Source organism: Hemitrygon akajei, chromosome 6, assembly GCF_048418815.1.
Source record: "Hemitrygon akajei chromosome 6, sHemAka1.3, whole genome shotgun sequence".
Lineage (NCBI taxonomy): Eukaryota > Metazoa > Chordata > Chondrichthyes > Myliobatiformes > Dasyatidae > Hemitrygon > Hemitrygon akajei.
The window spans coordinates 28,438,557-28,461,998 of record NC_133129.1 but is presented as its reverse complement, the minus strand read 5'-3'; the positions used below and the strand labels follow the sequence as shown (position 1 = coordinate 28,461,998).

Sequence of the window (23,442 nt, the reverse complement as noted above, 5' to 3'; positions counted from 1 at the left end):
AGATTATGCTCAAGTCCCATTGCTTCCCGGGTGAAGCTAAGACTCTAATTTAATCTCTCTTTTTTTCTCTGAGCACTAACCATTTGAGATGTACTCCTGCTGTGTGTGATAACATTGCAGCAAAGAGATGTGAATTACTGTTTATGACTCGGTGCCAGTTTCAATTAGCCTTTGTCTATGTTGAGCAGTTACCTAGAACTATCAAGATTAATGTGGCCGAATTTCTAATAAGTAACTATGACCTTTCCTAAGGAACCTCTGTTCAAATCATCATGTCATACCCATTCATTTCTAATGATTCAGTTTTTTGTCATAGAGTGATTCGGCCCATTGAGTCTGCACTGGCTACCAAGCAACTATTTCAAAGTTTGAAGTACGAAGTAAATTTATTAACACAGTACATATACAGTACATCTCTGTATACTACCCCAAGAGTCATTTTTTTGTGGACTTACACAGGAGATAAAAAGAAATACAATAGAATCGATGAAGAATTACACACAGATGGACAAACCACCAATGTGCAAAAGAAAACAAACTCTAAATACAAAAATCAAAACAATTAATAATAATAATAATAATAATAAAAATATAGAAGTAATAAATGATATTGAGAACATAGATTGTTAAGTCCTTGAAAGTGAGTCCATAGGTTATGGAGTCAGTTCAGTGATGGGGTGAGTGAAGTTTTCCACACTGGTTCAGCAGCCTGATGGTTGGCATGTAAGAATGAAACAGCAGTTATCATGGGGAACTTTAACTTTTACATAGATTGTTTGAATCAAGTTGGTCGAGGCATTCTTGAGGAGGACTTCATAGAATGCATCCGTGATGGCTTTCTTGAATAACATGTCACTGAACCTACAAGGGAACGTGCTTATTTTAGATCAATGAGACAGGTAAAATTAGTGATCTTTTAGTTAAGGATCCTCTTAGAAAGAGTGATCACGGTATGATTGAATTTCTCATACAAATGGAGGGTACAATAGTTCAATCTAAAACCAGTGTATTATGCCTAAACAATGTTGAATACAATAGGATGAGGGAGGATTTGGGTGGAAACCGGGAACACAGGCTATATGGTGGGATTGTTGAGGAACAGTGGAAGACTTTCAAAGAGATTTTTCACAGTGCTCAACAAAAGTATCTTCCAGTTAAAAGCAAGGACAATAAAGGTGGGGAGAGCCAGCCTTGGATAACGAAGGAAATAAAAGAAGATATCAAACTAAAAGCTCATGTGTACAAAGTCACCAAGAGTAGTGGGAAACTGGAAGATTGGAAAAAGTTTATAAAGCAACAAAGAACCACAAAGCAAGCAATAGAGGAAGGGAAGATAGATTATGAAAATAAACTAGCACAAAATATAAGAATGCATTGTAAAAGTCTTTATAATTATTTAAAGTGGAAAAGGTGGCTAAAGTGAATATAGGTCCCTTGGAGGGTGAGAAGAGGAAATTGATATTGGGTAATGAGGAAATGGTAGAGGCTTTGAATGACAATTTTGTTTCGGTCTTCACAGAGGAAGACCTCTTTTATGCCAGAGAGAGACGTTATGGATACGATGCGAGGTGAGGACCTCGATACATTAGCTATCACTAAAGAGGTAGTGCTGAGCAAATTTGTGGGCCTTAAGATCAGTAAGTCCCCTGGTCCTGATAGAATGCATCTCAGGGTACTGAAAGAAATGGCAGAAGTTATGATAGAAGCTTTGGTGATAAGTTACCAAAATTCTCTGGATTCTGGGCAGGTCCTGGTGGATTGGAAGATGGCAAATGTCACGCCACTGTTCAAAAAAGGATGTAGGCAAAAGGGAGGTAACTGTAGGCTAATTAGTTTAACATCTGTAGTTGGGGAAATCCTTGAAGCTATCATTAAAGAAGAAATAGTGAGGCACCTGGAAAGAAATGGATCCGTTAGGAAGAGGCAGCATGGATTCAGGTCAGTTTGACAAACTTACTGGAGTTCTTTGAGGATATAACGAGCACAATGGTTAGAGGGGAACAGATGGACATTGCTTACTTGGATTTCCAGAAGGCATTCGATAAGGTGCTGCATAAAAGACTTATCCATAAGATAAGGATGTATAGAGTTGGGGGTGATGTATTAGCATGGATAGAGGATTGGTTAACTAATGGAAAGCAGAGAGTTGGGATACATGGGTGTTACTCTGGTTGGCAATCAGCGGTGAACAGTGTGCCACAGGGGTCAGTGCTGGGCCCGCAACTGTTCATAATATACATTAACGATCTGGAAGAGGGGACCAGGTGTAGTGTATCTAAATTTGCTAATGACACCAAATTGAGTGGAAAAACAAATTGTGCAGAAGATACAGAGAGTCTTCAGAGAGATATAGATAGGTTAAATAAGTGGGCAAGGGTCTGGCAGATGGAACACAATGTTGGTAAATGCGAGGTCATCCACTTTGGAAGGAAAAGTGGAAGAGCAGATTATTATTTAAATGGTAAAAAAATTGCAGCATGCTGCTGTGCAGAGGGAGTTGGGAGTGCTTGTCCATGAATTGTAAAAGGTTGGTTTGCAGGTGCAGCAAGCTATCAAGAAGGCAAGTAGAATGTTTGAAGGATTGAATTTAAGAGCAGGGCGGTTATGCTACAACTGTACAGGGTACTGGTGAGGCTGCTCCTGGGGTATTGTGTGCAATTCTGGTCTCATTACTTGAGGGAGGATATACTGGCTTTTGAGGCGGGGCAGAGGAGGTTTAGCAGGTTGATTCTAGAAGTGGGGGAGTTAGGCAATAAAGAGAGATTGAATCGTCTGGAATTTACGCACTAGAATTCAGAAGAATGAGAGGGGATCTTATAGAAACATATAGAATTCTGAAAGGGATGGATAAGATAGAGGCAGGAAAGTTCTTCCTACTGGTAGGTGAGACTAGAACTAGGGGACATAGCCTTAAGTTTCGGGGAGTAGTTTTAGGATGGAGATGAGGAGGAACTGCTTTTCCCAAAGAATGGTGAATCTGTAGAATTCTCTGCCCAGGGAAGCAATGGAGGCTACCTCAGTAAATATATTGAAGACAAGGTTGGATGGATTTCTGGATAGTAGGGGAATTAAGGAAAAGGCAGGAGAGAGAGATGAGTCCATGGCCAGATCAGCCATGATCTTATTGAATGTTTGAGCACGCTTGGCAGATGGCCCACTCCTGCTCCTATTCCTAGGGTAATAACTGTTCCTTAACCTGGTGATGTGGGACTTTAGTCTCCTGTACCTCCTTTCCGATGGCAGCAGTGAAAAGAGAGTATGATCTGGATGGTGGGGATCCTTAATGATGGATGTTGTTTTCTTGTTGCAGTGCTGTTTGTAGATGTGTTTAATGGTGCGGAGGGCTTTTCTTGTGATGGACTGGGCTGTATCCACTATTTTTGTAGGCCTTTCCGTTCATGGGCAGTAGTGTTTCCCTATCAGTCAAGGTACTCTCCACTGTGCATTTATAGAAGCTTGTCAGAGTTTTCTTTGACATTCTGAATCTGCACAAACTTCTAAGAAAGTAGAGGTGCTTCCATGCCTTCTTTGTAATGGTACTTATGTGCTGGTCCCAGGACAGATCCTCGGAAATGATAACACCAAGGAATGTAAAGTTACTGACACTCTCCACCTCTGATCCCATCATGAGGACAGGCTCTTAGACCTCCAGTTTCTTCCTCCTGTAGCCAATAATCACTCTTTGGTATTGCTGACACCAAGTGGTAGCTTGTTGTCGTTGAGGCACAATTTAACCAGATGTTGAATCCATTTGCACGGTTCCTACACTAATCCAACATTCTCATTTGTTCCTCTCAGATTCTACCATTCACCTGCTCTCTAGGGGCCAGTTAACCTATTAACCTACTCGTCTTTGGCATGTGGGTGGAAACCAGAGCTTCTGGAGGAATCCCATGCAGTCATGAAGTAATAACACTATGGCAATGCGTCCCTTGACCCAATTCATCTGGGGTGACCACAGTGCTAGTCCCATTTGTCCAGATTTGGCCCAGATCTCTAAACCCCTCCAATCATTGTTCTTAGCCAAATCACTTTTAAATGTTGTTATTACACCTGTCACAAACACTTCTTCTGGTTGCTCATTTAATATATACTCCACAGTCTTTGTTAAGAGGTTGCTCCTGAGGCCCCTCTTATGTTTTGTAACGCCGTTAAACATTAAACATAATGACAAGAGAATATGAGTTTAACTTAGTTTTTTACTTTAAGTGGGTTGTGTGCATATCATGTGGTAGTGTATAATGTATGTAATTCACATATTTTTACATATAACCCGTAGTGAATTAGTTAAATGAAAAAGAATTCTTAATCAAACAATATACCTACAAGGCAAACATGAGGAAATCTGCAGATACTGGAAATTCAAGCAACACACACAAAATGCTGGTGGAACGCAGCAGGCTAGGCAGCATCTATGCCATCTATGCTGCCTGGCCTGCTGCGTTCCACCAGCATTTTGTGAATATATCTACAATATTACTTGAATATTCCTCAAATATTAAGTACTTAACTGTCCCTTCTAAATCTTTCAACATCTTAAATATATTCTCTCTAGATTTTAGTACCCCTTCTGTAGTAAAGTGACCCTTGCTACCCTTTCACTCTTGCTATACCCGTCGTAATTTTATTCACCCCTATAAGCTCAATACACCTCTATAGTGACGCAGGGAGAACACACAGGTTCCATGCAGACAGCAACAAAGATCAGAATTGATTGCAGAAGGAGGTCTTGCACTGGTAGTGACTCTCTGAAGGAGTGAACAGTTCCCCACAGTTTTCCCATCACATTTGGGTTCCTTTTCTTGTTTTACAACTATACATCCATTTCCTGGGTTCTGATCAAACCTCAACAGTACCTCATATTCTGCCTTGGAAGTCTATCTTCTGATGGTATGATCAATAATCAGAATCTGGTGTAATATCACTGGCATATGTCATGAAATTTGTTGTCTTTGCAGCAGCAGTAGAATACAATACATAATAATAGAAAAAAACTGAATATACAGTATATATAAAATAGTTGAATTAAATAAGTAGTGCAAAGATCGAGGGAAGAAGCTGTTGCTGAATCATAGAGTGTGTGTCTTCAGGCTCCTGTACCTCCTTACTGATGGTAGCAATGAGTACAGGGCACATCCTGAGGGATGGGGGTCCTTAATGATACATGTCACCTTTCTGAGGCATCACTCCTTGAATATGTCCTGGATACTATGGAGCCAGTGTCCATGATGGGACTGACTAAGTTTACAACTCTCTACAACTTATTTTAAGCCTGTGCAGTAGCCTCCCCCCCCAACCCCCCCCCCCCCCCCCCCATTCTAGATAATGATACAGCCAGTTAGAATTCTTCAGTTTCAGGTAAACTGCTCCCTCTTTCTCTCTCCTCTTACTCCTTTCCTATCCAGTTCCACCCACACATTCCGAAGCCCCCTTTCTTTCCCCTTCTCCACAGTCTATCTCTCCATCACCCACACACTCCTGCCACTGGGTTCTTTCCTACTACTGTTGTCATCTGCTCTCTCTACCTCCCCTATTTGGTTCTTAATGCCAACTTCCTCTCTGATCAGATTCCACCATGTGCAGCCCTTTGTTGCCTCCAATTATCACCCCTTAGCCTCTGTCACTATTTCCACCCTTCCCTCCTCCATCTCTTCATCTGGATCCACTATCTCTTGCCATCTCTCGCCATCTCATGCTCCATTCCCTATCCCTCTTTATGCTGACAGTCTCCCCTCTATTATTCAGTCCAGATGAAGGGTCTTGACTCGAGAGGTGAATTTTGTTTTCCCATTTCCCTCTACAGATGCTGCCTGACCCACTGAGCTCCTCCAGTGTATGTTTATTGCTCCCGGTTCCGATATCTGTAGCCGAAGTTCTAAATGAATTATCATCAAAGTATATACTGCACAATTAGAGATTAGTATACTGTACCGTATATGACAGAAGACACGGGAGACTCCTGATGCTGGAATCTGAAACAACACAGAAAGCAATGGAGGAGCACAGAAATGCCAGGAAATGTGTAAGGAGGAAGATGGACAAATGAGATTTTGGGTCGAGACCCATCATCTAGACTGTCCATCCCCATCCATAGAGGCTATCTGACCTAATGAGTTCCTCCAGACTATTTTAAGTGCTGCAGTAGAAAAGAAGACTTCCATATCATCTTCACTTTTTTTTCTGTCGATGATGAAATAAATTCAGTGATTACTTTATGAGGAACACCTGTACAGCTGCTTGTTAATGCAAATATCTAATTAGCCAATCATGTGGTAGCAACTCATTGCATAAAAGCATGCAGACATGGTCAAGAGGTTCAGTCATTGTTCAGACTCAACATCAGAATGGGGAAGAAATGTGATATAAGTGACTTTGACTGTAGAATGATTGTTGGTGCCAGATGGGGTGCTTTGAGTATCTCAGAAATTGCTGATCTCCTGGTATTTTCACTCGCAACAGTCTCCAGCGTATGCAGAGAGTGGTGTGAAAAACAATTTAAAAATCCAGTGCACAATAGTTCTGTAGGTGAAAACACCTTGTTAATGAAAGAGGTCAGATGAGAATGGCCAGAGTGGTTCAAGCTTCCAATAAGGTGACAGTAACTCAAACTGGTGACGGGAAAATGAAGAGGGTGGAGGACAGGAAGGAGAATATAGGATGGTGTGTTTCCTCCTCGATGGGTGCTAGGGTCCAGGATGTTACAGAGACTTAAGAGGGAGGGTGATCGGCTCGAGGCCGTGGTGCACACTGACACCAATGATATAGGTGGAAAGGGGGATGAGGTCCTGTGCAATGAGTATAAGGAATTTGGGAAAAGATTGAAGAATAGGACCTCCAATGTAGTAATCACTGGATTACTCCCAGTGACATGTGCTAGTCAGGGCAGGAGTAGGATGATGTTACAGATGAATGAGTGGGCGAAGAAGTGGTGCAGGGAGCAAGGTTTTAGGTTTCTGTATCATTGGGATCTCCTCTGGGGAAGGTATTACCTGTACTAAAAGGACTGGTTACGCCTGAACCCAAAGGAGACCAATATGCTTGCGGGCAGGTTTGCTAGTGTTGTTGGGGAGGGTTTAAACTAAGTTGGCGGGAGGCTGGGAACTGGAGTGTTAGGTCTGAAGATGGGGCAGCAGGTGTATAAGTCGATGCAGAATGTAGTGTGACTGAGATGACAGGGCAAAATTGCAGTCAGTGGGATGAGGTGACGTGTAACATGGAGGCAACATTGAACAGGGTGATGTATTGGATTGAAGATGTTATATTTGAATGCATGCAGTATATGAATGATCTTGTAGCACAATTTGAGATTGGTAGGTATGATGTTCTGGGCATCACTGAGACCTGGCTGAAAGAAGATACAAGGATACACCTTGTATTGAAGGGACAGGTAGGTAGGTAGAGAGGGTGGATTGGGTCTGTTGGTAAAAAAATGGAATCAATTTCTTAGGGAGAGGTGACATGCTATCAGAAGATGTAGAATCCTTGTGGGCAGAGTTAAGAGACCGTGAGGGGAGTTAGTGTATATACAAGCCCCTGAACAGTAGCCAGAAAGTGGGATATAAATGTCAATGGGAGATAGAAAAGGCATGTAACAAGGGCAATGTTACATTAGTCATGGGAAATTTCAATATGTTGGTTGAATAGATTAGGAAAATCCAGTTGGTGCTGGATCCCAAGAGAAGAAATCTGTAGAATATCTCTGAGATGGCTTTTTAGAGCAGCTTGTGATTGAGTCCATTAGTGGAAAGTCAATTCTGGATTGGGTGCTGAGTAATGAACCAGATTTGATTTGGAAGCTTAAGGTAAAGGGACCCTTGGGAGGCAGTGATCATTATTTGGTAGAATTCACCATGCAGTTTGAGGGAGAGTGAAGACAAAGTCAGACATGTTCTATTACTGTGGAGTAAAGGGAATTACTGAGGCATGAGAGAGGAGCTTGCCAAGTTGATTGGAAGGCGTCACTAGCAGGCATGACAGCAGAACAGCAATAGATGGAGAATTGGGGGGCAAATTGGAAGGTGCAGGCCAGATACATCCCAATGAAGAAGTATTCTAGGGGGAGGATGAGGCAAACACGTGTGACAAGACAAGTCAAAGGCAGCATTAATGCAAAAGAGCAAAAATTGGTGGGTAGTTAGAAGACTGGGAAAACCAACAGAAGGCAACAAAAAAACAGAAAGAGAGAAAAGATGAAATAGTAAGGTAAGCTAACTAAAGATAATAAATAGCATGGCAAAATCTTTTTCGGATATATAAAGAGTATGAGGGAGGTGAAAATGAAGAACTGCTGGAAAATGATATTGGAGTGGTAGAAATGGAGGACAAAGGAATGGCAGACAACTTAATAAGCATTTTGGGTCAGCCTTTACTGTGGAAGACACTAGCAGTATGCCAGAAATTTGAGTGTCAGGGGGCAGAATTGAGTGTAGTCAATATGGCATATATTATTTTCTAAATGGGGAGAACATTCAAATATAAGAGATGCAAAGGGACTTGAGCATCCTCATGCATTGCTCCATAAAGGCTAACTTGCAGGTTGAGTCGGTGGTAAGGAAGGGAAATGCAATGTTAGCATTCATTTTGAGAGGACTAATATATATGAGCAAGGATGTGATGCTGAGGCTGTATAAGGCTTTGGTCAGGCCACACTTGGAGTATTGTGAGCAGTTTTGGGCCCTTTATCTAAGAAAAGATATACAGGCATTGGAGAGGATCCAGAGGATGTTCACAAGGATGATGGGAATCAAAGGGTTAATGCATAAGAGTGTTTGATAGCTTTAGATCTGTACTTGCTGTTGCTTAGATGAAGGAGGGAGCATCTAATTGCAACTTATAGAATATTAAAAGGCACAGACAGAGTATATGATGAGAGGATGTTTCCTATTGTGTGTAAGTCTAGGACCAGAGGGGACATCCTCAAAATAGAGGGACATCAATTTAGAACTGAGATGAGAAGGAATTTCTTTAGCTAAGGGTAGTGAATCTGTAGAATTCACTGCCATGGCTGGTTGTGGGGGCTAAGATATTGAGTATATTTAAAGCAGAGGTTGAGAGTTTCTTGGTTAGTCAGAGTGCCAAAGGTTGTGGGGAAAAGACAGCAGGATGGGGTTCAGAGGAATAATAAATCAGCAATTATGAAATGGCAGAGGAGACTTGATAGGCCGTGGCCTGATTCTGCTGCTATGTATTTCAACAGCGGTGTGCAGAAGAGCATCTCTGAACGCACAACAGATTGAACCTTGAAGTGGTTGGGCTACAGCAACAGAAGAACATAAGCATGCACTCAGTGGCCACTTGAGTAGTTACAGGAGACTCCTCTTGTGTCAGACCTGTCAGCCCATGGAAAAGCAGTATTCAATCTACCATCTTTTTGAATCCCACTTGCTCCTAGGAGAAGAATCCAGTCCCTCTAGTCAACTTAAGATTCTCATTTCTGCTATCCCTGCTTCTGCTCTGACATTTCTCCTCTGTAACCTCTACAAAAAAAGAAGTCCAGGGTTCTTGGGAAATGACCATTGCCGAATGTGGATTCTTCGATGAACTACCTGCACCATTTAGATTTTGAAATGTTAATATAAAGAAGGGAAATGCATCATTTTTTAAAATGTCATGGTTGTGTTAATGATAAAGGTCTTAATTGATATCCCATTATAGAAATATGTTTCTGTAAATGACTTAATTTTTCAGAGGAGCGATATGAGATAGTAGAGTTTGAACATGCTAGAATGATTCTGTGGATGAGAGATTTCAATTGCAAGATTAGACTGAAGAACTTGAGAAGGCCCTTTGACCTATACTTGTTATAGAGCACTACAACACAGAATCTGTCCCTTCAGCCATTTAGTCTGTGCTGAACTGTTATTTTGCCTAGTCCCATCAACTTGAACGTGGGCATGGTCCTCCATCTATGTACTTATCCAAATTTCGCTCAAATATTGAAATTGAATCTGCAAGTACCACTTCGACTGGCAACTCATTCCACACCCTCACCACCTTCCAAATGAAGAAGTTGCCCCTCATGTTTTCCTTAAATAATTTACTGTTCACCCTTAAGCTATGACCTCTAGTTCTACTCCCACCCAACCTCAGTGGAAAAAGCCTGATGATTACATTTACCCTGTATATTCCCCTTGTATTTTTTTTATATCTTTATCAAATCTCCACTCATTCTCCTATGCTCCAGGGGGTATTGTCCTAACCTATTCAGTTCCTCAAGCCCCAGCAACATCCTTATAAATTTTCTTTGTTAATTCTCCCTTTCAATTTTATTGTCCATGCTGACCAAGATGTATATTCAAGCTAATCCTCTTTCTCAGCTCTTGGCCTATACTACTTTAGGCTTTGGTCATTGATAACACCCTAAGACAATAAGACATAGGAGAAAAATTAGGCTATTCGGCCCATGAGACTGCTCTACCATTCCATCATGGCTGATCCCAGATCCCCCTCAACCCAATACACCTGCCTTCTCGCCATATCCTTTGATGCCCTGACCGATCAGGAAACGATAAACTCCCGCTTTAAGTATACCGTGGACTTGGCCTCCACTGCAGTCTGTGGCAGAGCATTCCACCGATTTACTACTCTCTGGCTGAAAAAAATTTCTCTTTACTTCTGTTCTCAATTTTGAGGCTGTGCAGTCCAGCTCTGGATATCTCCACCTTAGGAAACATCCTCTCCACGTCCACCACGGGAAACGTCCTCTCCACGCCCACCATAGGAAACATCCTCTCCACGTCCACCATAGGAAACATCCTCTCCATGTCCACCATAGGAAACATCCTCTCCACACCCACCATAGGAAACATCCTCTCCACGCCCACCATAGGAAACGTCCTCTCCACGCCCACCATAGGAAACGTCCTCTCCACGTCCACCATAGGAAACGTTCTCTCCACGTCCACCACAGGAAACGTCCTCTCCACGTCCACCATAGGAAACGTCCTCTCCACGTCCACCACTGGAAACGTCCTCTCCACGTCCACCATAGGAAACGTCCTCTCCACGTCCACCACGGGAAACGTCCTCTCCACGTCCACCATAGGAAATGTCCTCTCCACGTCCACCACGGGAAACATCCTCTCCACGTCCACCACAGGAAACGTCCTCTCCACGTCCACCATAGGAAACGTCCTCTCCACGTCCACCATAGGAAACGTCCTCTCCATGCCCACCATAGGAAACGTCCTCTCCACATCCACCATAGGAAACATCCTCTCCACATCCACCATAGGAAACATCCTCTCCACATCCACCATAGGAAACATCCTCTCCAGGTCCACCATAGGAAACATCCTCTCCACGTCCACCACAGGAAACATCCTCTCCACGTCCGCCATAGGAAATGTCCTCTCCACGTCCACCACGGGAAACATCCTCTTCACATCCACCATAGGAAACATCTTCTCCACGTCCGCCATAGGAAACATCCTCTCCACGCCCACCCTATCTAGTCCTTTCATGTACACGTCCACATACATTTCAAATGCATCTAATTTCCCAACTTCAACCACTTCCCCAGTAGCTAGTTCAATTTTCTTTGGAGTAAGAAAGGTTGTGTAATTAAGAAAGACTAGATATCTGAACATTCTTAGTTCAATGTCGATATTTAAAATGAAGATGAGTTCCTAAACACAAGAGATTCTGCAGAAGTTGGAAATCCAGAGTAACACACAGAAAATGCTGGAGGAACTTTATGGAAATATGCAGATGAGTAAACAGTCAACGTTTTAGGTTGAGACTCTTCAATCAGGAGTGGAAAAGAAGTGGTAAAAAGCCAGATTAAGAAGGTGGGAGAGGGGAAGGAGCACAAGCTGGAAGGTTATAGGTGAATCCAAATGGGTAGGGGGGGAATGAAGTAAGAAGCTGGGTAGTGATTGGTGGAAAAGGTAAAGAGCTAGAGAAGAAGGAATTTGATAGGTTCACTCTCCTAGTGAACCAAGCAAGAATGGTCAGGAGGAGGTACACTGGCAGAGTTGCTAGGCAGGTGAGGAGAAGAGGTAAGAGGGGAGCCAGAATGGTGAAAGGAAAATGAGGGAAGGGGAAAATACTAGAAGTTAGAGAAATCGCTGTTCATCCCATCAGGTTGGAGGCTACCCAGACAGAACTTGAGGTGTTGCTCCTTCTGTCTGAGAATGCGTTCATTATGGCAGTAGAAGAGGGAATTAGAATTAAAATGGTTGGCCACTGGGGATCCTAACCCTTAAACTATCTGTATTTTGAATATGTTCTTTTTATATTAATTGTATTGGTGTGTTTTCAATACATCTATGTTGAGCTGAGGGAGAAGAGTGGCTGAGTAGAAATTAGATACTACAGAAAGCTGGAAATAATTCATTGGTAAGGGCGACATGGTAGCAGAGTGGTTAGCACGACCACTTTGCAATGCAGGCCATCACTGATCGGGGTTGATTCCTGCCACTGTCTGTAAGGAGTTTGTGTGATCTCCCGTGACCATGTGAATTCCTCAGGGTGCACAGGTTTCCCTCACATTCCAAAGATGTTTGGGCTAAGGTCAGTAAATTATGGGAATGCTATGCTGGCCCCTGGCACAATACCTGCTGACTTGATTTGACAAATGACTAACTTCATGAGATGTTTCAATGTACATGTGACAAATAAAGCTAATCTCTGATATTCAATCTTTAATCTCAGACAGCAATTGAAACCCAAAGGATAACTTAACCATTGATTCAAGTTCATTCCTGACCTCTGGTGCTGTATATGTGGGGTTTGCACATTCTTCTTGCAACAACTTGGGTTTTCCTGTGTGTTCCTTTTTCTGCCCACCTTCCAGAGATGTGTTGCTAGATGAATTAGCCTCTCTAAGCTGCTATAGGTAAGTGGTAGAATGGCAGGAGGGGGAAGTTATTGGGAAGGTTGGGGTAATAGCTAACCAGGAAAAATATTGGAGGAAAAGAATTGCTGTGTACGTAGATTTGAAAGACTGAATGACTTCATCCAGGAAATTTGGAAATGTAATTGACACTTCCAATGGTTTATTCAGCTATGAGGGAAATTACCATTTATCCGCTTATTGAAATGGTACTCGGACATGAAATGAGTTTGACAACTTTCTTTGTTGTATTGTACTTATCACAAGTCTCCCATGCACTTCTGCTAATTCCCACTCCTCAATCATTTGAATGGGAAGTCAAAGAGTGTTTTGCGGTTTTCATGAAGCTGTAGGTTCTGTGGCACATCAACTGCTGCTTGATTTCTGTGTTTAATTATACGTCTCAAAGTCACAGTCAGGTTAACTGTCGTATGCACAATTACATGTATGTACAGTGTAATGAAGAAACTAACTTGCCGCACCATCGCAGGCACACAGCATCACGTTAACCGCCTTCATAAGAAGAACATAAATTTTATATAAATTATACACAACTAGAACAAATAAAAAGTTCATTTTAGTGCAACGTGATCAGAGTGATCATAATGTTGTTGAAATGTAGATATTTTTCAATTACTATGTGTACTATCAGAATAAGGTTTATTTTCACTGAGTTATGTAACATGAAGTTTAGACTATTAGACCATCTGACATAGGGGCAGAATTAGTCTATTGTGTCTGTTCCACCATTCGATACTGGCTGATTTATCTTCCCTTTCAACCCCATTCTCCTGCCTTCTCCCTGTAACCTTTGACACACTAATCAAGAATCTATCAGACTCTGCCTTAAATACACTAAATTCTTGGCCTCACCAGCCATCTGTTGCAATGATTTCCACAGATTCACCCTCAGGCCAAAGAAATTCCTCCTCTTTCCTCTGTGACTAAAAGTGGACACAGGTGCACTGCTTTGTGGGACAACTGGTTTAAATTTAAAGGTGGGGAGGATGTAACGAATATGGGAGGATGGGACTAGCTTGGATGGGCATCTTCAGAATCAGAAGCAGGTTTATCATCAGTGACATATGGCATGAAATTTATTGTCCTGTGGCAGCAGAACTGTGCTAGACATGCAAATTACTATGTTACAGAACATAAATAAATAGTGCAATAGAGGAATAATGAGGTAGCATTCGTGTGTTCATGGACCGTTCAAAAATCTGATGGTGGAGGGGAAGAAGCTGTTTCTATAATGTTTAGTGTGTGTCTTCAGACTCTCTTTCTCCTCCCTGATGGTAGCAATGAGAAGAGGGGATATCCTGGGTGATGGCAGTGGTTACTGATGGATGTCGCCTACTTGGGGGACCACTTTTTGAAGATCTGCAGCTCATGGGTATGTCATTTTAGCTTATAGGAATTGTACCTGTGTTTTGGAAATCCTTTGTGTTTCAGAAATGGGTTTGTAATTTGGAAATCTTTTATAAGATAAAAATCCTCTGTAAATTTTAAAGGTGTTTTAAGAATGTTAATTTAAATGTGCATCATTGAAAATAAAAGAACTGCATTTAAACTGTTAGCAGGAAGTATCTCCTCCTTGGTAGGGAGGGGGGACCCACCACTCAAATAGTGGGTATTGGCAGCTAAACTTGTCATAGAGAAGTGAACTAGTTTTTGAATTTTGGGTAGTTACAGTATAAACCACTTACCTTTAGTCAGGGTACTCATGCTATTTATATTGGATAGAGCTTAAGGTCTTCATTTGAGTTTAGAATTTTGCGGTCAGGAAATGTAATACCATCACAACTTCTCTCATGCATGATCCATAAACAGCTCATTGGTCTTTTGACACTTGCTAGGCACATCAATCTGATCCAAGTGTTTAGCAGCTGAATGCAATTCCCCAGCTTGAGCTCATGCCTGCAGATCATAGATCCAGATCTCTTTGTTATTGTTCTGCAAACTAAACCACAATGGCATTATATCCCTGCGGCAGTATGAGACATTTCTTGTGCTGGCTATATTTTCACAGTGGCGGGCATGCTGGTTCCCATGTGGGTAATGAGAACAGTGTTTTTCCTGTGATCTACTATACCCTGAATCCCTTCCGCCACATAAAGACACTCAGTTCATCCCTCTGTAACTGAGCACCCCTGCTGTAACCAGGCAGCATTATGTAGGGAAGAGATTTGGCTGTCCATGATTGTGCTAATCCTGATCATTAGTATAACATGCCTGTAACACATTTCTTAAATTTATTGGATATTCAGTTTTGAGTTCATTTGACAACCACATGTGCACACAATGTGGTTTTGTTATATGTGAAATTTAGTGCTGCAACAGAACTTGTTATGTCATCTTTAGTCTTCCAAGTTCAAGTTTAAGTTTGTTTATTATTGACATACAGTACTGTGCAAAGTCTTAGGCACATACAGTATATATAGATAGGGTGCCTAAAACTTCAGTATATTACAGTAAAAAATCTATGCATTGCACTGTACTACTGCTGCAAAAAAAACTTGACATACTGTATGTGAGTGATGATAAATCTGATTCTGATATGGGTCTCTATTGTGGACAGAGTAGGAAGGGGGCAGGGAGAGGGGAATCATGGTTGGGAAATGGGGAAGGGAGAGGGGAGGGAGCAGGAAGCATCAGGGAGACATTCTGTAATGATCAATAAACCAATTGTTTGGAATCAATTTACCTTGTCTGATGTCTCAGGGCTGGGTATATCAGAACCCACGCCAGACGTCACCCCTTAGTCCTTCTCTGCCAGCTGTCGTATACCCCTCCTGTGGTGTTCCACACTCACCATTCCCAACATCCTTTGTTCCTGCCAGATCTACAGACTCACTCTCTACTGCACATTGACAAATACAGTACTGTGCATAAGTCTCAGGAACCCTGGCTATGTACATCTGTCTAAGACTTTGCACAGTTGCTGTGTATACTGTATAGAGGGTATATGTGATGCACTTTATTCAAATTTAACACAATGGCTTCAGATTGAACCAAGTCAAACCCTCGCCTTATTTCCTGAAGTGCATCAATCTATTTTCTCTCTCTCTCTTTCTCTCCCTCCCCCTCCCTCCCTCCTCCCCCCCCCCCCCCGCATATACTGTGAAAAAGAGATTTTTGCAGCAACAGTACAGTACATTACAAGACAAGGGTGAATTTAAGTTAATGTAAACCTAAATTAACATAAATTGTTCATACACATGTGCAAAATAAACAATGACACTGGAGCAAGATCTCAAAATATAGAGGCTGATGTAGTGTTGAGGGTATAAAGGTCAATTCAAGAACCTGATGGCAATGAGGAAGAAGCTGTTGTTGAACCTTGAGATGTGGGTCTTCAGGCTTCTGAACTTCTTGCCCGATGTGAGCATCGAGAGGAGTCTGTGACCCGGATGGTGGGGTCCCTGATGATGGATGCTGCCCCCTTTTTTGAGACATCTCCTCTTGTCAATGTCCTCGATGGTGGAGAGAGTTGTGGAACTAGCTGGGACTATTACTCTCTGTAGCCTTTTGCAGTCCTGTGCATTGGAGCACCAGGCTATGATGCAAACAGTCAGAGTGTTTTCTGTTGTACATCTGGAGATGTTTGTCAGAATCTTTCTTGACGTGCTGAATCCCCTGAATTTTCTGTGAAAGTAGAGATGCTGGCGCGCCTTCTTCACAGTTGTGGTTATGTGCTGGCCCAGGATAGGTCCTCCGAGTTGATACTCAGGAGTTTGAAGCTGCTCATCCTTTTCACTACGGGATCTTCAATGAGGACTGGAGTATGTTTTTTATATATTATAATAATAAAAATATCACAACAGTAGACTGTGCAATGCCTTTTTATTCTTCCATTCATAGCCAATGCATTAAGGATTAAGACTGTTGGCATTGTGGAGGATCAGAGAGAACTTGGGGTCCGAGTCCATAGGACGCTCAAAGCAGCTGCGCAGGTTGACTCTGTGGTTAAGAAGGCTTATGGTGTATCGGCCTTCATCAATCGTGGAATTGAATTTAGGAGCCGAGAGATAACGTTGCAGATATATAGGACTCCCACTTGGACTACTGTGCTCAGTTCTGGTCACCTCACTACAGGAAGGATGTGGAAGCCATAGAAAGGGTGCAGAGGAGATTTACAAGGATGTTGCCTGGATTGGGGAGCATGCCTTATGAGAATAGGTTGAGTGAACTCAGCCTTTTCTCCTTAGAGCAACAGAGGATGAGAGGTGACCTGATAGAGGTGTATAAGATGATGAGAGGCATTGATCATGTGGATAGTCAGAGGCTTTTCCCCAGGGCTGTAATGATTGCCACAAGAGGATACAGGTTTAAGGTGCTGGGGAGTAGGTACAGAGGAGATGTCAGGGGTGAGTTTTTTACTCAGAGAGTGGTAAGTGTGTGGAATGGGCTGCCGGCAACAGCCATGGAGGCGGATACATTAGGGTCTTTTAAGAGACTTTTGGATAGGTACATGGAGCTTAGAAAAACAGAGAGCTATGGGTAAGCCTAGCAATTTCTAAGGTAGGAACATGTTCGGCACAACTTTGTGGGCTGAAGGGCCTGTATTGTACTGTAGGTTTTCTATGATTTTTCTCTGTGGTGCTTGTTTGCCTTTCTTCCCCTTCATAAAATCCTTAGTGAGTTCCTTGATCTTGCTGATGGTGAGCTTGAGGATGTTATTATGACACCACACGAGCAACAAACCTATCTCACTCCTGAGGACCACGTTGTCACCATCTGTGATTTTATGATTTGCTCCTTGTAAGTTCCAAAGAAATAGTAGCCCGAGTAGGCTATTCAGCCCCTCACGCGTGCTCCACCATGGCTGAAGCTCATGGCTGATATTTTAAACCTCAGAAGAACTGACAGGCTGAAAAATAACATGGATGGGGCAGATGGACATTAGGTAAGTGTTTTCTGACTGAGGTGTGTACATTTTCCCCATGTCCATGAGGGTTTCCGTCAAGTACTGTAGTTTCTTCCCATAGCCCAAAGGTGTGCTGGTAGATTAACTAATTCTTCGTTTAGTGGGCAAAAAGAGTCAAAAGAGAGGGAGAGGGTGAGGTTGAGAAGAGAAGTGAGAGAGGGAGAGGGAATGGGGGAGAGAGAGGGAGGGGGAACGAGAGAGAGAAAGAGAGAGAATGAAAATAGATTGATGCACTTCGGGAAATAAGGCAAAGGTTTGACTTGGTTCAATCTGAAATCACTGTGTTAAATCTGAATAAAGCGTATGATGAGGTATGAGCTTGAGTTAACAATGGTGGATTAAGAAGCCTCTTTTAACAGTATGATAATAAGGAAATTATTGCTACTTTTAATCAGTACCATCACCCTGTCATGGTGGAGAGGCTTGTGAGGCCCTGGGATCCTGAGAGCAGTGCCTTCTAGAATTCAGCTCCTGGTAGGATCACCCATTTCAGTAAGGATAAAGGGGAGGTTCCAGTCAAAGAGAAATCCAATGAAAATCTCAGTGATGGAGCTGGCAGAAAATGAAGACACATTACAATGGCATTGAAGATGGAGTAAGGCTGCAGCAGTGAAGTGCATTGTGCACTGTGACACTGAACCCTGATCTTGATCAGTCAAGGATAACCCTTTGGTAGAGCATCATACTCGACTTGATTGATAGCACTACTACTTCTAAAGAATTCCTGTGCAGATCACAATTACTATGTTCTTTTTGGAACTAAGGTACAAAGGACAGGAAAGTGGTCTAGCCACAACTATCAAGAGACATTAAGCGTTTCACTAGATCAAAGAAAGGGCTAATACCGTTGCCAAAAAAACTATTTAATGATTAGGAAAATCTCAAAAGTCAGCGGAATGTCACTGATAAGAAAAGGGTAAATTGGTTCGCAAGAAGCATAGAAGCAGTTTGCAGAGCTTCTGTAGATAAGCACAGAGGAAATGGATATTCCTGTTCCTTCCCCTATTCAGACCAATCTGCCTGCAGCCTCCTCCACTACCACAGTGAAGCTCAATATAAATCAGAACAATGTCTTATCATCTGGACTTTTCACAGCCTTCTGCTAAACTGCTCTCTCATTGTTTTCCATTTCCATTGTTTCTCACACTACTTCAGTAAAGTGTCTCATTGACAATCAGCTCTTCACCAACTTATCTACCATTACATATCTCATATTATCCTTTGTCCTAAACCCCACTCCCTCCATTTGTTACTTCCAACCATCACCTCGCAGCTTCTGACATCTTTCCCTCACTCCTCCCTCCCTATCTACCGACCAACCTCTGGCCTGGATCCATCTATAAACTCTTGTTTCACCCTTTCACTTTTAATTTTTTTAAAAGTTGGCTGTCTCCCATATTTCTTTCCAGTCCACATGAAGGGTTTTGAACCAAAATGTTGACTGTCTATTTTTCTCCATATGTGCTGCCTGACTCAATGAGTTAATCCAGCACCTCTGTGTTGCAACACATGCAAAATGCTGGTGGAACGCAGCAGGCCAGGCAGTATCTATAGGGAGAAGCACTGTCGATGTTTCGGGCCGAGACCCTTCGTCAGGACTAACTGAAAAGAAAGATAGTAAGAGATTTGAAAATAGGAGGGGGAGGGGGAAATGTGAGAAGGGAAATAGGAGAAGACCGGAGGGGGTGGGGTGAAGCTGAGAGCTGGAAAGGTGATTGGCAAAAGGGATTCAGAGCTGGAGAAGGGAAAGGATCATGGGACGGGAGGCCTAGGGAGAAAGAAAGGGGGAGGGGAGCACCAGAGGGAGATGGAGAATGGGCAGAGTGATGGGCAGAGAGGGAGAAAAAAAAGGAGGGGAGGGAGAAAAACTAAATATATCAGGGATGGGGTAAGAAGGGGAGGAGAGGCATTAACAGAAGTTAGAGAAGTCAATGTTCATACCATCAGGTTAGAGGCTACCCAGTCGGTATATAAGGTGTTGTTCCTCCAACCTGATTGTGACTTCATCTTGACAGTAGAGGAGGCCATGGATAGACATATCAGAATGGGAATGGGACGTGGAATTAAAATGTGTGGCCACTGGGAGATCCTGCTTTCTCTGGCGGACAGAACGTAGGTGTTCACCGAAACGGTCTCCCAGTCTGCGTCAGGGTTTGATTCTTGCCACTATTTGTAAGGAGTTTTGTATGTTTTCCCTATGACTACTTGGGTTTCCTCTGGGTGCTCCAGTTTCCTCCTACATTCCAGAGATGTACAGATAATAAGATGCGGGCATGCTACGTTGACACTGGAAGTGTGGGACACTTGCAGGCTGCCTCCAGCACGATTCCTCAGACTTCATTGGCTATTGATGCAAAACGACCTGTTTCACTGTATGCTTTGATGTTTCGATGTACAATAAAAGCTAATCTAATCTTGAAAAGATTAGCTAATTGCGGGTCCCTTTCAGGCTGAGGCCAGAGAGAAATTATCCTAGGGAATAAGGAAATGGTTGGAAAATTAAACACATATTTTAGTGTGTCTGCATGGATACAGAAAACCTTCTGGGAATAGTAGAGTCTACAAGCCCAGAGTAAAGGAGGAGGCAAAAGAACTAGCATTATTGGAAAAATCAGTGTTGGAAGAATTAATGGGATCTACAGGCAATAAGTCACCAGGATCTGATGACCTGCACACAGGATTTGAATGATTAAAGTGAAAGATTAGTTTTATTTGCCACGTGTACATTAAGTTATCAAAACACAGTGAATTGTGTTACTTGCATCAACAACCAAAACAGTCTGAATATGTGCTGGGTGCAGCCCGCACGTGTTACCACGCTTCTGGCACTAACATAGCATGCCCCAATTTACTAACCCCTACCCTTATGCCTTTGAAATGTGGGAGGAAACTGAAGCGTTGAGGCGAGAATGTCTAACCTTACAGACAGTGGTGGGAATTGAACCTGGCTGGTGCTATAACCATTGTGACACTGTGCTGCCCCATGTCAACGATAAAGCAATAAAGATAAAGGAATCACCTTTTGTCACCTTCCAAAATTCCATAGATTGTAGATTAGTTCCTACGTACTCTGATAAAGAAGGGAGAGAGCATACAGAGTATATACCATTTAGCTAATTGTTAGCAGGAGAGGGAATACTGAACTGAAATATGTTAATAAGGAAATTACAACAGTAAACATGGACAATAGAATTGGGCAATCTGACTTAGAAATAGAATGGGAATCAAAATGAAATTTGATAAATCCACTGGAAATTTTTGAAGAGGTAACATGTCCAGAAATGTGCGAAGCCTTAGGCACATTTATATAGGCAGGGTGCCTAAGACTTTTGCACAGTACTGCATTTAGATAGATAGATTGATAGATAGATACTTTATTCATCCCCATGGGGAAATTCAACCTTTTTTCCAATGTCCCATACACTTGTTGTAGCAAAAACTAATTACATACAATACTTAACTCAGTAAAAAAATATGATATGTATCTAAATCACTATCTCAAAAAGCATTAATAATAGCTTTTAAAAAGTTCTTAAGTCCTGGCGGTAGAATTGTAAAGCCTAATGGCATTGGGGAGTATTGACCTCTTCATCCTGTCTGAGGAGCATTGCATCGATAGTAACCTGTCGCATTTGTCAATGCGGAGCAGAGAGTGAGTTTGTAAATCTGGTGGGAGCAGAGGATGTTGGGAATGGCGAGGGTGGAGTGCCGTGGAAGGGGTGTGTGACAGGTGGCAGAGATGGAGTGTCAAGGACAGGAGTGGGGGTGGGGGAGGTGACATAGGTGCCGCGACACTCAGGCCTGACCCACATGGCAAGGTAATTTGGTTCCAAACAATTGCTTTATTGATCATTGCAGAATGTCTCTCTGGTGCTTCCTGCTCCCTCCCCTCTCCCTCCCCCTTTTCCCAACCATGATTCCCCTCTCCCTGCCCCCTTCCCACTCTCAGTCCACAATAGAGAACACAGCAGAATCAGGTTAATCATCACTCATATATGTCATGAAATTAGTTTTACTTTGCAGCAGCAGTACAGTGCAATACATAAAATTACTACAGACTGTGCAAAAGTCATAGGCATCCTAGCTATATTTATTTATTTAAGACTTTTACACAGTACTGTAGCTACAGAATTAGGCCATTTTGCTCATCCAGTGTTTCCCTCTCAACCCCATTCTCTTGCCTTCTCCCCATAACCTTTGACACCCTTTCTAATCAAGAATCTATCTCCATACCTAACATCCCTAATAAATTAGCTCCCACAGATGCCTGTGGCAATGAATACCACAATTTCACCACCCTCTGGCTGAAGAAATTCCTCCTTGTCTCTGTTCTCAAGGGATGTCCTTGTATTTAGAGGTTGTGCTTTCTAGTCCTTGACTCCCCCACTATAGGAGACATCCTGTCCACGTGCACTCTATCTAGACCTTTCAAAATTTGATAGATTTCAATGACATTCCCCCTGCCTCACCACCCCGTGAGTCTTGACCTAGAAACATCAAATCCTCTTCATATGTTAACCCTTTAAAGTATTGGAGTGGATTGAGTATTGGTTAACATACAGAGAATAAGATGAAATGGGGCATTTTTGGATTGGATCTCAGCTGTTCACAATCTGCATCATGTTTTAGATGATGGATCAAGTACAGTATATCTAAAGTTTCTGGTGATACACAACTAGGTGGAAATGTGTATTGAAAGGAGGATGCAGAATGGTTTTGGCAGATGTACACAGGCTAAGTGATTGGGCAAAGACATGAAATTGGAATATAATATGGAAAGTGTGAGCTGCTGGAAGAACTCAGTGGGCTAGGCAGAATGTGGAGGAAAATTGACAGTCAGTTTCAAATGGACCTAATCTCTGGAAAATGCAAGGTCATCTACTTATGGAGAAGTGGAAACGCAGAATATTTTGTAAATGGCAAACTGAAAGGTAGTTGGAGGGATCCTTGCACGAGCATCACTGAACATGAAAATGCAGCAAGCAGGGAGGAAGGAAAGTACTCCAGTTACCTTTTCCCTATATCTGTTTCTACTCTTAAATTCAAATCCTCTTGGCCCTTATTGCCGAAGGATTGAGTGCGACATTAGACATATACTACGCTTGCAATGTAGATATAAAACCACACCTCAAACTTTAGTTACAGGTCAGCTCCCCCAACCTAGAGAAGGATATGCTTCCAATAGAAGAGGCAGCATTGTAGCATTCAAAGTGTAATGCTATTACAGTGCCAGTAACTCCCTTCTGTTGTCAGTGAAGAGTCTGAACATCCTTCCCATGACTGCATGGCTGGATCAGATTCCTCCCACATTCCAAAGACGTACGGGTTAATAGGTGACATGGGTGTAATTAGGCAGCTTGGACTCATTGGGCCGCAGCATCTGTTACTGTAGTGTATTTCATATTTCAGTAATATTTGAGTATTCTTTTGTGTATATATATATATATAGTTTGATTAATCATTCTAATTTTTTCAAATAATTCATTACAGGTTATATGCATAAATACGTATGTGCCTCTCGCGTGAACTAAACATAAAGTTAGACTGTCATTCCCGGTCTCCCGTGTTTTCTTCTGAGTTAGTTTAATGCATTGAAGTTACGAAAGATACTGGTTACCGTGTTGTGTCTCTAAATAAAAAAAATCAGAAGTGCAATAAAGCTGAGAGTTGAAGGTATTGA

The 23,442-nt window shown here is 42.3% G+C and overlaps 1 protein-coding gene across 3 annotated transcripts in view; it reads left to right on the top strand.

Annotated features, from left to right (window-relative positions):
* Positions 1-23,442, top strand: part of gpm6ab (glycoprotein M6Ab) — a 251,736-nt gene that overhangs the window by 25,632 nt on the left and 202,662 nt on the right. For 2 of the 3 annotated variants that reach the window (XM_073048032.1, XM_073048030.1), the window contains exon 1: positions 14,147-14,228. The exons of the other annotated variant lie outside the window; for it this stretch is intronic. In XM_073048032.1, the coding sequence (XP_072904133.1) occupies positions 14,162-14,228 (67 nt within the window). In that variant the 5' untranslated portion in view covers positions 14,147-14,161. Of the gene's footprint in view, positions 1-14,146; positions 14,229-23,442 lie in introns of those variants that run through there. 3 annotated transcript variants of the gene reach the window in all.